The sequence below is a fragment of the Lampris incognitus genome, chromosome 18, assembly GCF_029633865.1.
Source record: "Lampris incognitus isolate fLamInc1 chromosome 18, fLamInc1.hap2, whole genome shotgun sequence".
NCBI lineage: Eukaryota > Metazoa > Chordata > Actinopteri > Lampriformes > Lampridae > Lampris > Lampris incognitus.
In genome coordinates, this window is record NC_079228.1 from 15,658,654 (window position 1) to 15,680,100 (window position 21,447).

General features: G+C 43.1%; 1 protein-coding gene across 1 annotated transcript in view; it reads right to left on the bottom strand.

Moving 5' to 3' along the window:
- The window catches only part of elp2 (elongator acetyltransferase complex subunit 2), a 51,947-nt gene extending 32,853 nt beyond the window's left edge, over nt 1-19,094 (bottom strand). Inside the window, exons 1-9 of the mRNA XM_056298556.1 lie at nt 18,963-19,094; nt 18,712-18,790; nt 18,174-18,244; nt 17,915-18,056; nt 14,860-14,937; nt 12,880-12,944; nt 12,680-12,746; nt 10,901-11,047; nt 9,773-9,868 (exon numbers count right to left, since the gene is read on the bottom strand). Of these exons, the coding sequence (XP_056154531.1) occupies nt 9,773-9,868; nt 10,901-11,047; nt 12,680-12,746; nt 12,880-12,944; nt 14,860-14,937; nt 17,915-18,056; nt 18,174-18,244; nt 18,712-18,790; nt 18,963-19,094 (877 nt within the window). The remainder of the gene's footprint in view (nt 1-9,772; nt 9,869-10,900; nt 11,048-12,679; nt 12,747-12,879; nt 12,945-14,859; nt 14,938-17,914; nt 18,057-18,173; nt 18,245-18,711; nt 18,791-18,962) is intronic.
- Nucleotides 19,095-21,447: the final 2,353 nt, after the last annotated feature.

Consider the following 21,447-nt stretch of genomic DNA (forward strand, 5'->3'; position numbering starts at 1 on the left):
CTCAGTAGATGAGCAGTAGCAAAATGCTGTTGTGGAAACACAATTATCTTTGGTGGTCTTTATTCACACTAGTATTTTTACTTAAAAAAAACTGCCATTTGCCTCTTTTAGCATTTCATAGAATCACTCCCCATCATCTCACACCAATACATGAAAACAAACGCTAAAAGGGGCTTTAAACCAATTTCCTTAAAATTGAGCTAATCGGTTAGATAGACTATGGCAACCCCTGGGGTGAGAGAGCAAATAGTAGCCGCGGTTACGTGGACAATATTTCTTCAACCTGATTGAAATCATTCTGATAAGAGACTCCAACTTAACTGTTCACATGGACGCTAAATAAAGTGACCCCATAAGAGGTGCGTTTACATACCCCAGGGCATTTCATCAGAATATCACTTTTTTGACATGCGCAAAGTGGTTTCCGCCCGCTGTGAAGCATCTAATCTGCCAAAAATACACCAGAAGAAGAAGTGGTTCCACCTGCTGATACAATTTTCAAGATAGCGCCACATTGTGTCCTGGGAACAATATTTGCGTTCCTGCTGTTCTAATTAAGCAGCAATCATGAGCGGCAAACGGGGGGGGGGGGGGTCGGCTGGGTAACGTTACACAATGACGGTTCATAGAGAAAGTAGGACGAGGCTTATTACACATACAGACATACAGAGATGTCACTCCATAATCGTATGAACACAGGTGTGTCTTCTGAAAAACGAAGGGGGACAATTCAATTAGGACTGAAACAAGGCTGCCACTGAAACAAGCAAAAAGTGGGTCCTCGCGCAGTCACAAACAGCGGTAGCAGAATCTGCAAGCTGGCAGCTACTTTCACTGGATCGTACGCTTGTTAAAGAAGCCCGGCTGTGCAGTCTGACAGGGCGCAAGAAAAGCTCCCATCCACACGTTTTCATCTCAACATTTGATATGAACAGAAAAATGAGGTACAGTTTAATTCACAAAACTATGAATGAAATTAATAAAAAGAGATATTTGGCCGTGAATGAGCCGGTCGGTCAGTTAAGTGGTGGCACGTTGTCGGTCACCGAACGTTGCTTTCAAACCCCAACAGTGCTAATCACTGGGCCACCGTGCTGCCCTTATAGTTTACACTCAAGTGCCAGGAGGATTGCCGTGATTTGCAAATCTCTTAATGTTCCTGAACAAAGTGAAGGAAGAGACACGATTACCTTCTTGAACCAGCTGATGCCACTACTTCTTGGCAAGGAGAACGTTCCCACTGTGCTGGTCATCGAAAGGGCTCACCGCTCTCCCACTTTCAGCCCCAGCACTGGATCTGCTCCTAGACCCATCCTGGTCAAGTTCTTACATTCCCAGGACAAAGTGAAGATTTTACATCTGGCCAGGGAGAGAAGGGAGCTCGCCTATTTGGGCGCTCGAGTCCATGTTTATTCTGACTTCAGTGCCGGGTTGATCAAGAAACGTCGGCAATTTGGTGCTGTCAAAAAGAATCTCCTTGCCGCTGATACTTTCTGCTGTATCCTTGTACGCTGAGAGTGATGGTGGAGGGAAAGCCAAAACTGTTCCGCTGTCCCGAGGAAGCTGAGATCTTTTCCGAGACCTCTCCTTCTCTTCCCCAGGACAGTATTGGGAGAAGAGCGCCCTGTGAGTTGCTAACGTCCTAATTTTGTTTGACTGGGGTTTAGTTCTTTTCTCCTGGATCATGTCACGTAACTAGAACATTGACTATATCATTTCAATAACTTCAGTGTATTTCTCTGTTAAGTTATTTGCAAACAAACAATAACTTTATTATAATCTTTATTTAGTTAGCCTACTGTGTGATAATGCCATGTTGTGTGAGTCGATGTTTGCCGTAAACTATGACGCCGGTGGTGTCACTTCCAGTCTAACGATGTAATGTCGTAGGTCTAACCTGCTGTAAAACCATGGTAGGCTGAACGTTTGTCAACTTCTGCCTATTGATGTATCTGAGGCCATGTATATTTATATATTCATCTGAATATAATCTATATGATTTTTGATAATCTATCTTTTTTCCCTTTTCTCCCCAATTGTATCCGGCCAATTACCCCACTCTTCCAAGCTGTCCCGATCGCTGCTCCACCCCCTCTGCCGATCCGGGGTGGGCTGCAGACTACCACATGCCTCCTCCGATACATGTGGAGTCGCCAGCCACTTCTTGTCACCTGACAGTGAAGAGTTTCGCCAGGGAGACGTAGCACGTGGGAGGCTCACACTATTCCCCCCAGTTCCCCCTCCCCCCCGAGCAGGTGCCCCGACCGACCAGAGGCGGCGCTAGTGCAGCAACCAGGACACATACCCACATCTGGCTCCCCACCCCCAGACATGGCCAATTTTGTCTGTAGGGACGCCCAACCAAGCCGGAGGTAACATCCGGATTCGAACCGTCGGTCCTCGTGTTGGTAGGCAACGGAATAGACTGCCACGCTACCCAGACACCCCGTCCTAAAGCATTGTGTGTGTGTGTGCATATATACACATGATATTTGGGGGGGTTTTTTGTCCTGCCCGCTGCTCTCGCTCACAACCCCTATCACCCTCTCTCTCCCACCTCGAGTTTTCAGACCTGTTTTCATTTTTCTATAGGTGCAATTGAATCAGCTGAAGGTTTAAAGGTTATTCATTTTAATATTAGGAGCCTTGCTTCAAAAATCAATCTCCTCAGAGCCTGGGTTACTCTTCATAAACCCAATATTATTACTATTTCTGAAACACTGCTACATACTAAAACCACTGATGATGAAATTGAGATTGACAACTTGGTTCTGTACAGAGCTATTTCTGAGTGTGTCATTCCTAATGTACAGACAGTTAACTTTGAACGTCTTTTCATTAACACTATTCTTCATGATAAAAGAAATTAACTATAGGGCTCCCTCTGCTCCGACTGACTCTATAAAGTGTATTTTGCCGACTATCAATTCTCTTGAGAGGCATAATGAAATGTTTATCTTGGGTGACTTCAACAGCAACTGGGTTAATCGTTCCTCTCCAATGATGGAAATTTATTTGGTAGTTTAAAACTCACCCCCGTTAATTAAGGAATTTACTAGAGTAGATTATTGGTCTTCATCTTGGTTGGATTGGATACTTGTCACTAATCCTGAAAGGATAATTAAATCTGGTGTGATGTCGGATTCTTTAAGTGATCGCCGTTATATTTTGTGCCTGGAAAATTAAAATTCCAAGTTCTCCTCCTAAATATATTAGACCGAGACAATGTAAGAATATTAATGTAGATTGTTTTATTCAAGTCTTAACTGCTATCAACTGGGATAGATTTCAGTTAATTCCTTTTGTTGGTGATGCATGATACTTTTTATTCTGACGTTACTAACATAATTAATAAACATGCTTCTGTGACAATGATTACTTAAAGGTAGACATTTACCCTGGATCAGCTCACATCTTATCAGCCTTTTCTTCCCCCCGCCCCTTTTCCTCCCCAATTGTACCTGACCAATTACCCCACTCTTTTGAGCTGTCCTGGTCACTGCTCCACCCCCTCTGCCGATCCAGGGAGGGCTGCAGACTACCACATGCCTCCTCTGATACATGTGGAGTCGCCAGCTGCTTCTTTTCACCTGACAGCGAGGTGTTTTGCCAGGGGGACATAGCATGTGGGATGATCACGCTATTCCCCCCAGTTCCCCCTCCCCCCTGAACAGGCGCCCCGACCGACCAGAGGAGGCGCTAGTGCAGCACAGTACACATATCCACATCCGGCTTCCCTCCTGCAGACACGGCCAATTGTGTCTGTAGAGATGCCCGACCAAGCCGGAGGTAACACGGGGATTCGAACTGAAGATCCCTGTGTTGGTAGGCAACGGAATAGACCGCTACACTACCCAGACGCCTTATCAACCTTTTCAAATAAAGGGATAAAGCCTGGACCAAATATCACTTTTCTAAAGAGTCTGCTAGGAAACTTACAGATCCTTGAGGAATTTATGTAAGACCAAAATGAGGAATGCCAACTCTGGCTTCTATAGCGATAGCTTTTCCAAGGATTTTCATAACCCTAGACAGTCAATTTTTAAAAATTGAATCAATTAATTAAATCGAGTTTCCTTTATCAATCCCATTGGAGAAATTCAGTTACTGCAAATTAACCCATCCTAGCTGTGATCTGTGTAGCTAGAGCAGTAGGCTGCCGCCTTCATGGTGCACCCAGGGACCAACTCCAGTTCTTTTCCCATTGCCTTGCTCAGGGACACAGATGGGAGTATTAACCCTAACATGCATTTTTCTTTTGATGGTAGGGGAAACTGACGCACCCGAAGAAAACCCACCGTAGACACGGGGAGAACATGCAAACTCCAGAGGATGACCTGGGATGACCCCCAAGGTTGGACAACCCTGGGGTTCGAACCCAGGATCTTCTTGCTGTGAGGCGACAGCGCTAACCACTGGGCCACCGTGCCGCCCATTGAACCATAATCTCAATAAAACTAACAAAAGTGTCATAAATCATATTCCTTTATTTCTCATGCTTTTAATCAGTGATTCTCATCCATCTGTGGTTCCCAACTTTAATTCCTATGGTATGGCTGGTTCCTCAGACTTTATTACTTCTAATGGTTCATTTTCCTTTAGAAAAATCTTGCCTACTGATGTTTTTCATGCTATATGAGAGTTAAAAGAAAGTAGTACTGCTGATCCAGACAGTTTTGAAGCCAAATTTGTCAAACCTGCGACTCATGTAATAATGTGTCCCCTTGCAGATTTATTTAACAAATTTATATAACTTCGTTTTATGTGTTAGTGCTTTTTATCTTTATTTTATTCTCTTACACTGTTGTTTTTGTATATGTAATTTTGAACAATTTTATCCTGTTCTGTGAAGCACTTTGTAACCTTGTTTAGAAAAGTGCTATATAGATAGTTTATTATGATTAATTATCCACCCATTATCCAAACTGCTTATCCTGCTCTCAGGGTCGCGGGGATGCTGGAGCCTATCCCTGCAGTCATTGGGCGGCAGGCTGTCAGGCCATCACAGGGCCTTATTATTAATTATTATTATAGCTCTGTCAACAATTTATGCCTTTGCGTCCGCCCATGCTACAGTGCAGAAGCTTTTGTTCTTGCTCTCTGCTTTGCTTTTCCAGGTTTTCCATTTTTGTTTCTTTTTGCTATTTCTCCATGAGCAGTACTCAACTCTTACAACTAGATTATTTGCAAAAGTGACCACAGTTTTCGCGGTTTCATCTCTTTGAAGAGAAGAGACTCTCTGTCCATGGCTCTGAGGCTAAAACACAAGCCCTGCTGCCCTTGAGTACTAGACTGGCTTTTGTCTTTATGCATGCTCGTAATCCAGGTAAGAAAATCAAATAAGGTTGACTCAGTTCATCAGGACACTGTACCACCAAGCTGACAACGTCCCCACCGACACAGCGGCCGGGGAAGGGGAGAAATCCCACATTAAACAGGCCCTGGTCAAGTGTAGTTACCCTAACTAGGCATCTGTCAAAGCCAGGAAGACGCCAAGGAAGATTGCCATGACTTGTAAATTGTGAAACTAAACAGACCCTGGCCAAGAGGATGGCACAATACAGGAGAGCTAACGTGTAAGGCCAGGACTCTGCAGTCTACACCCATCTACAGGCCAGTGGCCACTCTTTCAAGGATGAGGATGTGCACATCCTTGATGGGGAGGAACGCTGGTTTGAACGGGGAGTCAAAGAGGCCATCTATGTGAAGAGGGAACGACCATCCCTGAACCAAGGGGGGGGGGGGGCACAGAGTACATCTGTCGCCATCTTACAATGCTGTGATTGCAAACATTCCCAAAGCTTCTGTGAATAGCACACATGGCCATTGAAACTCTAGTTAATGGTCTCGCCCATATTTGCATATGAAACTGGTCATTGTTCAGCTCTAAGTTGTTTAAACTGCACCAGAGCATAAGCTGCTCAACCTCCCATCAACATAAAGACTTGTCGCCATCCTGTATGAGTTTGATGACCGTAGTGTTGTCTGCAAACTTCAGGAGTTTAACAGCCGGGTCCTTGGAGGTGCAGTGATTGGTGTACCAGAAGTGACTTCCCCCAGCCTCACCTTCTGTTTCTTGCCTGTCAGGAAGCTGGTGATTCACTGACAGATGGCGGGATACAGTGAGCTGGGAGAGTTTGGAGGAGAGGATTTCTGGAATGATGATGTTGAACACCAAGCTTAAGTCTACAAACGGGATCCTTGCATTTTTCGTTGGGCAGTCAAGGTGTTGCAGGATGTAGCAGTCCCATGTTGACTGTGTCATCCACTGACCCATTTGCCCAGTAGGCAAACAGCAGGTGGTCCAGCAGGTGTCCTTTGACATTCTTCAGGTGAGCCAACACCAGTCGTTCAAAGGACTTCATGACCACAAACATCAGAGCGACAGGCCTGTAGTCATTCAGTCCTGTGATGGAGGGTTTTTCAGAGACCGGGATGATGGTGGCGCATTTGAAGCAGAAGGGGACTTCACACAGCTCCAGGGATCTGTTGACGATCTGCATGATTCGAGATTAGAGCCAGTTGGTCAGCACAGGCTTTAAAACAGGTGGGGGGGGGGGCACCATCTTAACAAGTGCTTTCCTGGTTGTCTGTCTCTGGAAAAGCTGGCTGAATTCCTTTACATGTATCTTGAGTGCAGCCTGAGTATCGGGGGAGAGTAGGGGAGGTCGCCAGAGGTGTGATGGGGTCCGTTGTCATTGGGCTGGAGTGGGTGAGGGGTGTGAATTTGTACCTATCAAACCTGCAGTAAAAGACATTCCGGTTGTCAGCCGGGTCTGTGCTTGCCTCAGCATGGGTGGATGGTCTTCTGTAGTCTGGGATGTCTTGCAGGCCCCTCCACACTGACACAAGGTTGTTGGCTGAAAACCTGTTTTTCAGCTCTTCAGTGTAGCTTCTTTAAGCCACTCCTATCTTCTTTATCATGAAATTCTGGCCTCCTTGTACAGGGCTCTATCCCCACTACTGTAGGCATCCTGCTTGGCCTGCCGAAGATGCCTTAGTTTGGCTGTGAATCATGGCTTGTTATTGTTGGATGTGCAGAAGATCTTGGTAGGAACACACATGGCTTCACAAAAACTGATACAAGATGTCAGTGTCAGTTAGTTCATCCAGATTACCAGTTGCAGCGTCAAAAACACTCTATTGGTGCAGTCAAAACAGTCTTGCAGTTCCAACTTTGCAGATTCTAGTTTCTGTATGTAGGTTGGAATAAGATAAGTAGTGATCGGAGTGCCCCAAAGCTGCCTGGGGGACAGAGCGATATGCATCTTTGAAAATTGTGACGCAGTGGTCCAGTGTGTTATTTTCCCTTGTGTCTGTATTTTGGTAGTTCATGGATTAATTTTGCTATGTTAAAGTCCACAAGGATTATGAAAAGTAAGTCTGTATATTTTTGTTCCAAGCCAGTAATCTGGTCAGCCAGGGTTTGCAGTGCGCCATTTAGACTGGCCTGGAATGAGATGTAAACACCGGCCAGGATGAAGGATGAAAACTCCTGCGGTGAATAAAAGGCTTGTAGTTTATGAACAATTTCTCCAAGTTCGGGCTGCAGTATTTACTCAACACTGTGACATCTGCACACCGACCCTTGTTTATGTAGAAGCAAATTTCTCCACCATTTGCTTTCCCTGATAGCACCATTACACAATCCGCTCGGTGTACGCGGAAGCCCAGCAGATGTAATCTACTATTGGGGATAGATTCGTTGTGCCAGGATTCAGTGAAACAAAGGGCAGTAGAACATGCAAAGTCCTGTTCATTCTGTTGAGAAGAAGCAGCTCAACCATTTTGTCAGGCATGATGGGAATAGTTGCAATCACAGCATTGTAAGATGGCGACAGATGTTCCGTGCATAGTACACATGGCCATTGTAACTCTAGTTAATGGTCATGGCAATTTGCATATGAAACCGATTGTTGGTTTGGTCGTTATGCAGCTGTGCTGTTTATAAGGGTGGTGATACCTGCAGTTAGTTGAGACTGAAGAAGTCACTAAAATGAGTGATGAAACATTTCTCTCAATAAACGTTGTGTCCAGATGAACTGATTCAACTTTCTGTGATTTCCTTACCTGGATTATTGAGCATGCATCAATCTATTTTGACTAATTTCGGTGAGAATTGCCTTAAACTGGTATGCGAGTATGAGCAAACAGCACATAAAAGGCAGACTGCAGGAACCACCTGAGATTTAGCCACAGGTGCAGATAGAGTGGGATTACACCACAGAGCCTGCAAATAAAATCATTGGTCAAGGGCCACCACGCTAGCAAGATCTTCCAGAAGGCACACAGCCAGCTGCTGAATGAACAGGTGAGACAAACTAATTTTACCATCAACGCTTTTAAAGCCAAAGTGGAGTAGATCCTACAGAGACTCACTTCGTGTCTAGATGAGACCACTTTACTATATGTGATTGAGTTCATGGAGAAGGCTCATCTAGCACAACATGGAAAGTCGAAAACCAGTCAGCAAAAGAAGTTTGGCCTACTTGCTGCAAGCCAGAGAAATCGGCAGACAACGGATGGCGCTCTCAATGGCAGACAGAGAGATGGATGCCAGACACATGTCAATGATGTGGACAAGTGGGTGAAGAATCTGTCCGACAAATAACTCCCCCAGGCGAGGAAAGACATCCTTGCTTAGGGGCTGAATTTTGCTGTCACACAGAGGCAAAACCCAGCCACGGAATCAACGATCCATAACACCATCATGGTCCCGGAAGCGGCACAACTGCAGACGAAAGTTTCAGCGTGCCTCAGCAATGCGAAGGCATTCCTGCATGTGTGACCATAGCTTTAAAGTAAAAAAATGAAGGCAATCGACGTCGAGGACAAACACGAATAACCATTAGCGTAGCTTTTCCTTGTTGGAGAGCACTGAAAGAAGTGAAGTAATTACTCTCACTGCCAGAAGAGGGAGACAAAAAGTCCGGTCTGCTGGTTTAAACCAACATGGACATAGGATAAGAACTAAAGAGTAAGATAAACTCCTCTTACCAGAAATGCCACCCCATGCGAATGTGAGAGAGTGAGTGAGAGGGAGTGCAGTCTTTAAATAAGGGGTGATCAGGTGACCTTAATCAGGTAAATGAGGGGTGACAAATGGTGAAAACAAGAGCCAATTAGTGATGAAGAAAGGAAGTGAGGTAAAGGAAGAGAGGTAGGTGAGGAAAGGATGTAGAAAAATGAAAGGAAATAAGGATCTTTACTACAGTAACCAACAAGCAATCAGCAGTTAAGCCTCTGCAAACTGGTGACTTCCACAGAGGCAGTTTCTTTGGTTGGTGGAGAACAGAGAAAACAGACAGAGTCTTTCGCAGTCTCCCTTGGTGTTGGTTAAGGGCTGAGTCTGGAGGCGCAGTAAGTATTTAACCACAGGACATCAATTAACCATCTGAAGGATTTAGGAATAACCCACATCACGATGAATGTTCTCTCCTGTGCTGCCCCCCCAGAGACTCGACCCGTTGTCCTGAATGGATATTTGCCCAACTGACGAGAGCTATAAGTCTTAGGCTCACAGCTGTCTTTTACCACGTCCCCACAACATGGTATGAGGAGATGTTCTGCACTGAGACTCTTGATCACCCTCAAATAACCCTTTTTCAATCCCTTCCCTCTTGCCAAAAACGCGAAGTAAGAATATGACGTTGATCCTGCTGTATTAGGTACTTCTTATTTTGTCGTGCACCCCTGCTCAATCCTATTTTTGTTCTGCCACAACTCCAAAACAAATTTTTCTCCCTTCCCTGCAAAGTTTTAACCAGGTTACCATTGTAGCAAGGCGGTTGCCAGTGCACTGCGTAGACCCAGTTCTCATGGCCTGCCAGGACTGTCTCAAGAGACACAGCAAACTCTGAAAGCACGTCTGCAGAAGAAAGACCAGAAATGCAATGTTAGCCTCACATCCATTATATTGTAGTAAGTTGTGGTCATGTTACTGCTGTGAATAAGAGGTAAACCTGCTGAATAACATGAATGTGCATATGATCTGGGTTTTATTCTGCCTGCATGGTCCTTTTGCTGTCTTTGTGGCAGAGTGCTGCAGTTTGCACCTGTCAAGTCAGTGTAATTGGCTTCACATAGGTTAAAATCACAGCAGCGCCACCATAAAGACAAAGTCTCCTTACTTTCTATGTCACACATTAGCGCTGAGCAATACGATGTATTGTCTGGGTTTTGGTTATTGTAATACAGAGTAAAATTACATTGTAATACAGAGTAAAAAATTAGATATAAATTTTAACTGCTGTAGGTAATTTGCTATAGGCCAAAATGTCTTATTAAGGTTACATTTTGCAATGTTTCTGAATTCATTATGACAGTTATGCTGTAAAAAATATATACTTTCATCATTTTGGAGGAAAAATATTTATATTTACTTTCCATACAGCAATAATAGTTTTCATTTTCTTTACCTCCAGAGTATTTGAAATGTTTTCTTATTTAATATACATTATATTTCATTCAACTCATATAGCAATGTGTGTTTGCAATATTTCAATTCAGAAGTTACAAGTAATACACAATAAAAAAAACATTTTTCATCTGCATACTCTGTACTTTCTGGTTATTTAAGGATAAAAATAAATCTTCCGTCGTCTACTACTGTAAAAACGTTCATAAAATGTGATTCACATTTTTTCTTTTACAATGCGATACAATTTCATTACAACCTAGTTCATATTACCCGCCCCGATCACACCCTGATGGGAATCTTACTGGCTCAATGAGACACGCACAACTTACATGCAAAAAAACCCCAAACAAAATATTTGCAAAACATGCACATGTGGGGTCCTGGGGAGATGGTGACCTCTGTGTTCGATTAAACAAATAAAAGGGTCTCCATTTGGTTAATTGATACCCTTTCATAATTGAACCTGACTGGTCGGCTTACCTCCCTCCTTCACTTGAAAGACGTCCTCTTTCATTCTGATGATCGTGTGATCGTCCTCTGTGCAGGCATCCATCCCAGACTTGGCACGCAGCCTCCACACCCGAATGAGACAGTCCTGTGAACAGCTGGCTAATAACAGCTCCCCACCTGAAAGGGTAAGAGAGAGGACACCCAATGATATTTCTTGAAAGAGAGGCATTTCCTGGAAACTACAAAACAACCTTACGACCGCTTTTCATTCCTATCACTTTGCATGCTGTTTTCATTTACACGTATACGTGTTTACTCCCTTATTGTTTGACGTTATTTTGGCTGTCGCTGTTATGCTCAAAGAGTAGCTTCGCTGAAAAGTGAGCGCTGAATAAATTGCTACAGAATGCAGAGGCTGTTCCAGCACTGTGTCAGATCAAATTCAATAAAATATCAAGGATGAGTAACAAATCGCACAACCGATAATGTTATCTGCAGTTGATGACTGGATTTGACGTGCCATAGGCCAACTGCCTCCATCTTCAAGTGTGCGATTACATTGGGTAAGTGGTTAGCAGTCACGAAGGAAGAAAGGAGGGTGTGTTTTTTTCTATCAAAGCTTCGGCTGAAGGTTGAACGAAAGGCAATCAGCTGATTATCATCAAGTGGTGGGGAATTTAAAATCTAACACTGGGGTGAAGAGAAGAGAAGACCTTTCCAACTAAATGAAAATAGAAATAAGATTAAATTAGTGGCATTGTTCTGAATCTCAATGTGTTAACTGCTTTGAAACATAATGGAAATCTAGTCCTGTTTTAGTTCCACATGTAAGGGACCAGACACACCAAACCGAACGGCGGCGACGAAGGCCGACTGTTGCGCCGCCTCACGTCGCCTGCCGCCTGGGCCAAAAAGTAGCCACAAAGACTACAGCTGATGGCCCTGATTCACTAGCTTAGCACTGACTCGCTAACAACCAATCAGAGTGATCTCTCTCACCAACGGGCTCCGCCGATTCAACAAGCTGAATCAGCCGAAAAGCTTCTGGCGGGGGTCTGACCAGTGCCGACGATGCGGGACACACCGCAAAAACTAGGGTAACAGACACTTACCGACGGCCCAACATTGGCTGACGGTCAACCATCGGCCTGGTGTGTCAGGGCCCTAATACGTATATACTGATGGGAGGGGGGATATTTATTTTAACATCCCCCCAGTCATAAGAACAGGAGAATGATGTGTAAACATCTATCAGAAAGGAGAGATGTATTTTTTCATTCTTAAGGGGATGCAGCATATTTTGTCTTGTTTGGCTTGTAGCTGGGCGGTGTGGAGTAGGTCATCATCTGTGAGTGGGAATGGGACACCAGTGGAGAGGGCTGGTTAAGGAGATGAAATAGCTTTTACACGGCCAGAGCGGTCCAGTAATGAAGTGCCCTTGAAAAGGGTTACACAATTAATGGAGCTTGGATTAAATCCACACAATGCCATGCACTGGTATGATACAATGAATGTCACATCAGGTGAACCTGAACTTCAAATTACTTTTTAAACATATCTGCCACAGAGTTTTAATATTTTTATGATTCTCTATTGAGCCCTGAAGCACAAAATTGTCTCCTCTCTTTCCTTGCTCCCCAATACCAATGATAAAGGGTGATGGGTAAGTTCCAGACAACACCCTAAAAAGTGCTAGGGATTCTGGTGCGGTGTCTTCCCCAAAGACACTTCTGCATGGAGGATGTGTTGGACATTTAGATCTTAGAACTACCACGTCATCAAGCAAATATGTCAAGCGGTAATACTTGCCTATGGATGCCCACTCCAACCCACGAACCCAGTCTTCGTGTCCTTGTAGAGACAGGGCTTTCTTGAGCTGATGGAAAGCAATGAAAACAAAAACAGGGTTTTTTTTTCTTTCTTCAAACAATAAAATTCAAATCAGTGAGGTGAAACTGAATGAACTTAATGGATGTTCAAGAATAGCAGAATATCATGTCAGACCTTACCTGTCCATTGAACTGCACATACAGATTGACCTTAGAATCATCACCCCCGCAGGCCAGGATGGGAACTGCAACAAGTGATAGGGTTAATAGACGTAGCCACCGTGATATTGCCCATTGGTTTGTGCACTACCGATTTGAAGCCTCAAGTTTGGCATTTTTCCCCTTGCCATTTTGGTTTTTTGAAACCGTACGTGACAATGTGAAAGATGGCAGTGGAGTTTTTAACTAGATTGTTTAACACAATCTTGGAAAGTGAGAGGATGCCTGAGGGGTGGAGAAGAAGCATACTGGTACCGATTTTCAAAAAAAAAGGGTGATATACAGAGCTGTAGCAACTACAGAGGTATAAAGTTGATCAGCCACAGCATGAAGATTTGGGGAAAAGTAGTGGAAGCTAGGTTAAGAGGAGCAGTATGGTTTCATGCCAGGAAAGCGCACTACAGATATGATGTTTGCTTTGAGAATGTTGATGGCGAAGTATAGAGAAGGTCAGAAGGAGTTACATTGTGTCTTTGTGGATTTAGAGAAAGCATATGACGGTGCCGAGAGAGGAGGTGTGGTATTGTATTAGGAAGTCGGGAGTGGCAGAGAAGTATGTAGGAGTGGTGCAGGATATGTATGAGGGAAGTGTGACAGTGGTGAGCTGTGCAGTTGGAATGACAGGTTCAAGGTGGAGGTGGGATTACATCAAGGATCGACTCTAAGCCCTTGTTTGCAGTGGTGATGGACAGGTTGACAGACGAGATCAGGCAGGAGTCTCCGTGAACTATGATGTTCGTGGATGACAATGTGATCTGTAGTGAGAGTAGGGTGCAGGTTGAGGAGAGCCTGGAGAGGTGGAGGTATACACTTGAGAGAAGAGGAATGAAAGTCAGTAGGAGCAAGATGGAATACATCCGTGAATGAGAGGAAGGACAGCAGAATGGTGAGGATGCAAGGAGAAGAGGTGATGAAGGCGTATGAGTTTAACACTTGGGATCAACTGTTCAAAGTAACAGGGAATGTGGAGGAGAGGTGAAGAACAGAGTGCAGGCGGGGTGGATTGAAGAGTGTCAGCAGCGATTTGTGACAGAAGGGTACCAGCAAGAGTTAAAGGGGAGGTTTACAAAATGGTTCAGAGTCCAGCTATGTTATACGGTTTGGAGACAGTGGCACTGACGAAAAGACAGGAGGCAGAGTTGAAGATGCTAAGATTTTCATTGGGAGTGACAAAGAAGGACAGGATTAGGAACGAGTATATTAGAGGGACAGCTCAGGTTGGATAGTTTGGAGATGAAGCAAGAGAGGCAAGGTTGAGATGGCTTGGACATGTGCGGAGCAGAGATGCTGGGTATATTGAGAGAAGGATGCTGAATATGGAGCTGCCAGGGAAGAGGAAAAGATGAAGGCTAAAGAGGAGGTTTATGGATGTGGTGAGAGAGGACATGCAGGTGGCTGGTGTGACAGAGGAAGTTGCAGAGGACAGGAAGAAATGGAAATGGATGATCCGCTGTGGTGACCCCTAACGGGAGCGGCCGAAAGTAGTAGTAGAGTCTATGGGGATTGACTCTATTTGGAGCCCGCCTCAAGTGGCCATTCAAGGAACTGCAGTTTTTGGGCATTTGCACGTTGGCTTCATTTTTATGCCCTGGAGGCTGGGACCCCTTGATGTAGATACACTCACATGGACCGGTTGCAAATCTTATCATCTTCATATTTTGTGTGTTTATGCATGTTAGAATTTGTTCATTTTCGACATACTGGGATGGGGAGAGTGGTGGAAAAGAGGAGGTGGGCAAAGCCTTAAACACTAGGTGCATATGAGAAAAAGGCAAAAAGACAAGACACTTGCATTTTGAATATTACACTCAGTTACAGGCACTAAAGCAGTGGTGCAAATTGAGATGGATGGCATGAGAGGATGAAAAGGTGTGTGTGTGTGTGGAGGAGAGAGGCATGCAACTGAAAGCATGTCGCTGTCACGTAATGGCTTAGGCTTACCTCTGCTGCCTGGCAACAGCACCAGTGAGACATCCATCATGAAACCACTGCCGCACGATAAGGTATGAAGACATTCAGCTGAAGAACACGTACACACATGCACAAGGAATTACAATGCACCCTAAGTAATCTAGCACCCACGTTGAAAAAAATCTGTCTCTCTCCATACTTTATCGACCTGTGTTACTAAATCCACTATCTCCACAGTGATTTCATTAACTGCTCTTTGAATAAACAGGGGTGCATTCGCTGATAGGTCTTATAATAGAACCTGTGGGGAACATTTGTTTTTTCTTATCATTTTCTCTTTGTGTGTTGAAAATAAATGCACTCAGCTCCCATAATCTTGCACACAGGCACAAGAAAAGCATAAATGCAGTTTTCATCCCAAAATTCTGCCTATTTCATGCAGGTACACATAGACATACACCCATCCGCACATTCCTAACATTCCATGAGTATCCTGACAATCCATTATGGACAAATATGCTACTATCCAAGCTGAATGACACCTGTTTAAGTTCTGTGTAAAAGCAGGTATTAACCCCACTATTGCTAACTTTCATTTAGTCAAGTAGGTTTGGATAGCCAAAATGACAGTCTCAGATGATTTTACATTTACACAGTAAAAAACTGGTCGATACGGGAAATGACAATGGACTATACACTCTATTCTCAGACCCCCAATTCAAAAACCTGACATGTAGCCTCACAAGCCAGACCATCCTTTTGACTTGATCACATTGATATGTTGTCTTCTCAGAAGGAAGTCTTGCCTCCTCTCACTCAATCATCCAATCACAGCTTTGGAGACTGGTGTGAGGGAGAAACGTAGTTGAGAAGCAACACAGCAGATCTGTCAACCATGGTGACAGTGGTTAATGGCAGTGTGTAGTTGTGATGAGGTAGCTGTATTGTAAGACAACAAGGCAGGCACAGTGTGCAACATGCAAGCTGTTGTCGACTATCCTCCTGGATATCATTCCCCACAATATGACTTGATATTCTGTCTCTCATGCCATTACCGAGGGAAGCTAGACTGCTTCTCATGACAGGTCAATGTGATCAATTCACAAGAATGGTCTGGCCCCAAGGCTACGCTATAGTCTGAAGGTGCATTGCATTTAAACATTGTCCTTAATGCTGGTGTTCTGGGGAGGGAAAGGAACTGAAATCGACTTACTCGCAATCCCATTTCAACATAAATCTGCTCAACCTGTCCTTTCTTACTCTGGTAAGCTACTATCTGTCCCCTCTACTAAAGTGACCTGCTCTAGGTCCAGACTTTTACCTCCTCCTGTCCTACAACGGTGGAATGAACTCCCGGTCTCCATCAGAGCTAACGACTCCCTTACTTCCTTCAAAAAAGGCCTAAAAACCTTCCTCTTCAAAGCCTACGTAAATCCTTAAAGTGGTCTCTGCTGACACTTTGCTGTGAATTTGAATTCGCGTCAGCTGTTGTTATCATTGTGTCTGTACTTACTTAAACCTTATTCCTATTGAGCTCCTTTTCGTACAGCGCATCACAACTTCATACTTTGATTCCTCTATTCCACGGCCCTTGATGCTCTAAGGTGCACCTACACTAAATGCACTCCACTTGACATGCACTCTTGGCTATTATATGATTTCTATGCAACCCTATATGATGCCAGTCAGTTAAATTTGAATTTATCTGCTAATTACTGACTCTCTTGTAGTATGTCGCTTTTGGATAAAACAGTCTACCAAAGGAATGAGTGTGATGTGACCCAGTATGTGCCTGGGCATCTCACCAGGTGATTTTGATGGTAAGATTTTCATTGTCTTAGTTAAATTCACCAAGGACACAAGTTAATTCCAGGCGTAAAGGGGTCTATGTAAACCAACAGGACGACAATCACACAAAACAAAATCTACCTATACTTGTATATCAAGACTAGGGCTGCAACAATGAATCGATGAAATCGATAAAATTTGATTATGAAAATAGTTGGCAACGAATTTTATCATCGATTCATTGGGTCTATGTTAGTGCATGCTATGTCGCGGAGCTGGCTACGTCACTTCAAGAAGAAAAAAAACATTTGAAACATGGCGACGGTGGAGAAAGCTGTTTGACCAAAATCATCTGCGGGAGCACTCCAGATTAAATTCAAGTGTGTTAGCTGCAAACTATGGAAAAATGATCTTGCATGGCACGGGAGCACCACAGTAATGAGAAAACACCTGAAATGAAAACATGTTGAAACCATGGATGAAGTAGACTCAACAGAAGAGTATGTACAAAATTTTAATTAAACGAGTTTAGACCCATGGCATGCGTTGCGTTTTGAAGTGAGGAATCGTTCACCTCACAGCAGATCCTGCTTGAATGGTCTATTAGGTCAAATTTCCAAGAAGAGAGCTAGCCTTAGCCAGGAGAATGTGGACATGCTAACATTTTTCCATTGCAATAAAAAGTTGTGTGTGAGAGAGAGAGAGAGAGAGAGAGAGAGAGAGAGAGAGAGAGAGAGAGAGAGAGAGAGAGAGAGAGAGAGAGAGAGAGAGAGAGAGAGAGAGAGAGAGAGAGAGAGAGAGAGAGAGTTACTGCAGTGTTACTGATGTTAAACCTATTTGATGTAACTAAGTCTGTTAACACAGTTTACGTTTTTGTATTTTATTATTTATAATTTATTACTATTTTAACAGCTCAGGCCCATTGAAGCAGTGTAAAAATTACCTGTTTTGTGCACATCATTAAAAAAACAAGCATATATTTTTTGCACTTGTTGTACAGCATACATTTAAGTCTGTTATTTGTGTTAATATCATCAATTTGGAATAACTTTGTTTTTTGAATAAAATGATGGGACATTTTTTTGTGTTTTTATCCGTTTCATCGATTAATTGAAGAAATAATTGACAGATTAATCAATTATAAAAATAGTTGTGAGTTGCAGCCCTAATCAAGTCACAGATTCTTGATAAACCCAAAACATTGAAAGGAAAATATAAACACTCCCTGACAACGCAAATCGATTATTTGTTTAAATCGACTGCATGCCCAGTTTGCCGGTGGACCTATATATCTTACCTTTAGCTCCATCGATAAGCCACAGTCTGACAGTGGAGTCTGATGCAGATGAGGACACCAGGATCTTTGAGTCCTCCAAGGAGATGGCATCCACAGCACACACTGAACTAGTGTGGCCCTTACACTCCACTGACTGTCTGAACTAAGGACAGGGCAAATACAAGAATTATAGTGTTAGGTGCTGCAATAATCACTGCTATTTAAATGAAAACCCAATGTCACAGGTCAGAATCATTATTTGACAAGACAGGTGGCATACCGCCCCATGATGAGTCTCCCAGACTATGAGTCGATTGTCTGAGCCTCCTGACACCAGGTGAGTTTCGGGACCTGTGGTAGCATTTACAGCAAAATTATAACAGTTTTTCAATTCAGTTCAATTCAATTCAATTCATTGTCATTAAAACAACGTGCAGGCACATGTTAAAAAATAAGGGGATAATAATAATTTGCTTGTTAATAGTATATAACACATTAAACATTAGAAAGTCACAATAACACTGGGCAATCTGGACTATTTAATCTGAAACTACGGCTCCAATCTGAGTAAATTAGAGTTCGGTACAATAATCTTGTACTCTGTCACGTGTATCAGACAAATCCCTACATATTTTGTGTACTTGGCCCAAAAAGGTACCCTAATTCATCTATGAGGAGTAAAAAAACAACAAAAAACATTTACACACCAAGCTTTGATCATTCGGGTAATATTAATTGGCATAATAGGTTTATTCCCACAATACACCAGGAGTTATTCATTGCCCGCTGTGCCAAATTTCCATTCACATCTTACTCACCACAGTCCTCCTTGTGCACCCACTGGACTGTATTTACTCTGTCTGTGTGGCCATTCAAAACAGCGACGACACTTCTTTCCTACAATGACATCGTTAACTGACATGTTAGCTAACTGATTTGCTGACAAACAAATATTAAAGACTTGCTTCACTGAAAATCTAAAGCTTGGCTGCCAGACCTGACAGGTGAGGTGCATCGATTAACTAACGTTAGCCATCTTTTGAATAAAGTTTCAGTCTCTTTTTACTACCTGCGGGTCGTAGAGGGCCACCGAATTACAAGTCCCAAAAGCAATGATGCCTCCACGACTCCAGGAAACAACATGTGGAGTTCTGTTCGCACAACAAGCTACATGGCATGTTTGTATGACGGGCGCCGCCATCTTGGAAACGGAGGTTTGGTGTTACCGTAAAGGTGTATGTACTGCCGCACTGTGACGTACCGCAAAAAAAATCCTAATTTGGTGACGTGCGATCTGATTAAAGTCTTCCGATGACTTTTCCTCACATGCGAGCCACTATATAGTACCGTGTGTGTTGTTTGTTTTTATTCACTGTTGTCAAAATTTTGGATATTAACGTGATAAAGTAAAAAAATCAGCGGCTTAAGTGCATTTATGAGCAAAATCCGGTAGATGGCAGAAGACGATAACAAAATCCAGCACGTAGTCGCTACACGCACACATGAGGCCTAAATAAACTGCGAATCCACGGGGTTGGTGTATTATTTAGTAACCCAAAAGATCAAGTTGGCCTTGGTTAAAAGAAACTAAAGACAGGGAGGAAGAATAGCTCCCTAAGTGATATCACTGATTCATTTACATCAGTGAAAGTAAATAAACAGCATCAAAGCAACAACAGAAGAAGAAAAAAAAAACAAGATCATCACAATAATAATGAACAAGTTCTGTGATATTTCTTTAATTATGAATTTCTTTGATATGTTCATTCTGCAGTGTAATTATCTGTTTGGTTTTCTCCTTCCACAAGGAGGTTAGAAGTAACAAACAAGGGCTCAGCTTCTTGTTCAGGGACTTTAAGCCTATGTGGATGGTTGATGACATTAAAGTTGGAACCTGAGTACAGAGGAAGTCTGTCTACTCATCACACTACTATCTATTGTAAAAACATGTCATGGAAGGCAGTTAGGTGTGATTTTATAGCATAAAGGGATATACATGAATAGGGGATGATGATGATGATGATGATGATTTATTTCGAACTTGTAAACAAGCAGGATATAACATACAGATGAGCCATTGCCAATAATCTGAAGTGATCAACAAATCCACACATCAAACTCAGCGAACAAATCTGCATATGCATCAGATTATTTGTTACATGTTGGACAAGGAATAGGAGCAAGTACACATTTATTTTTTTCTTACCCCTTCTCACCTACTCTTAAATTAATCAAGCTACTATACATTTCAAACTCAATCCCCACTGTACTGTATAACTCAAATTCAATGCAAGTTGTGCTGCACAATGCAAACTCAACTACTGTGAACAATAGGAGAAAAAGGAAAACAAAACGCATCAAAAACACGAGAGAAAGAGAAAAAAGAAAAAGTACATTATGACATTGAGAACATTAATGATTAAAATTATACTATTGATTAACACATTTGGAGTGACTGAATTGTTTGTTAAGTGATGTGAGCATTTAGGCTGTGTTTGTGTTTGGCCGTATGAATCAAAAACACCATCACCAATTCAAAAAATCTGCAGACTTACTCTACAATAAATTTTTTACAAAAATCCACCCCCCCCCAATCTGATCTGAAAGACTAGGGAAACCGACATAAAATAACCGAGGTTGAATCGTGATTGTCAGTAAGTTTAACTAAAGGGTAAGAGGCCGCCAACATTTTTTGTAAACCGTTCATAGCCGTCGAATTTACTGCGTTGCAATTTGAAATGACCCAAAACACACATTATTGCATTGTGCGGCCGTTTGCTCTCCCCTGCCAAACGTTAACTGGGTGTGACTGGTCACAGCTGAGCCAGCCGGCAGCCAGCCAGCGCTGCTTGTTAGAAAAGGCCCTGGGGGTGCTTTTCATTGCAAAGGTTGAGGCGACACTTTTGTCACAAGGACTCTTCTGCCAGTCACTTGACATGATCAGTGGGAAAAATCAGATGTCATCTGTGAACCCCCCCGAGGTGTTATGATAAATGGCAATGCAGCAAAGACAAAGCGGAAGGGGCTAAAATAGTACGCTGAGGTTAGTGCAGTATATATATATATATATATATATATATGAGGAAAAGTAGGACCGAAAAAGTTTGTTGGACTTTAAATGTGCACGCAGTTGGCCGTAAAACGCAGAAAGACTATCGACCCCACGAGACCCATTCGACAGCGTTGCATCAAGATTTGAGGGGAACAAAGATTGCACCGCTCCCAGTGTTGTCTCAGTGAGCCAGACGTTCAAACAGACTCAGCAGGATACCCATGCAGCCATAAATCTCTCCTGGAACGTGTTTGGGGGGAAAGGATAGCACTGACAGCCGCATCTGTCAAAAAAACTTCTCTGTAATCTTCGTATTTCCCTGATTTGGGTTTTGTGGTACCGGAAAATCTCCCTTCATTCCCACATGAATACAGGGTTGCCTCGTTGAAAACATTACGCGAGAGAAGAGAGAATGGTTTATTATAGAAACATAATCATGTTTATTTGCCATGTAGGTTTGCACATAGAAACACACACACGTGGTTTCATGGCTCTCTCGGTG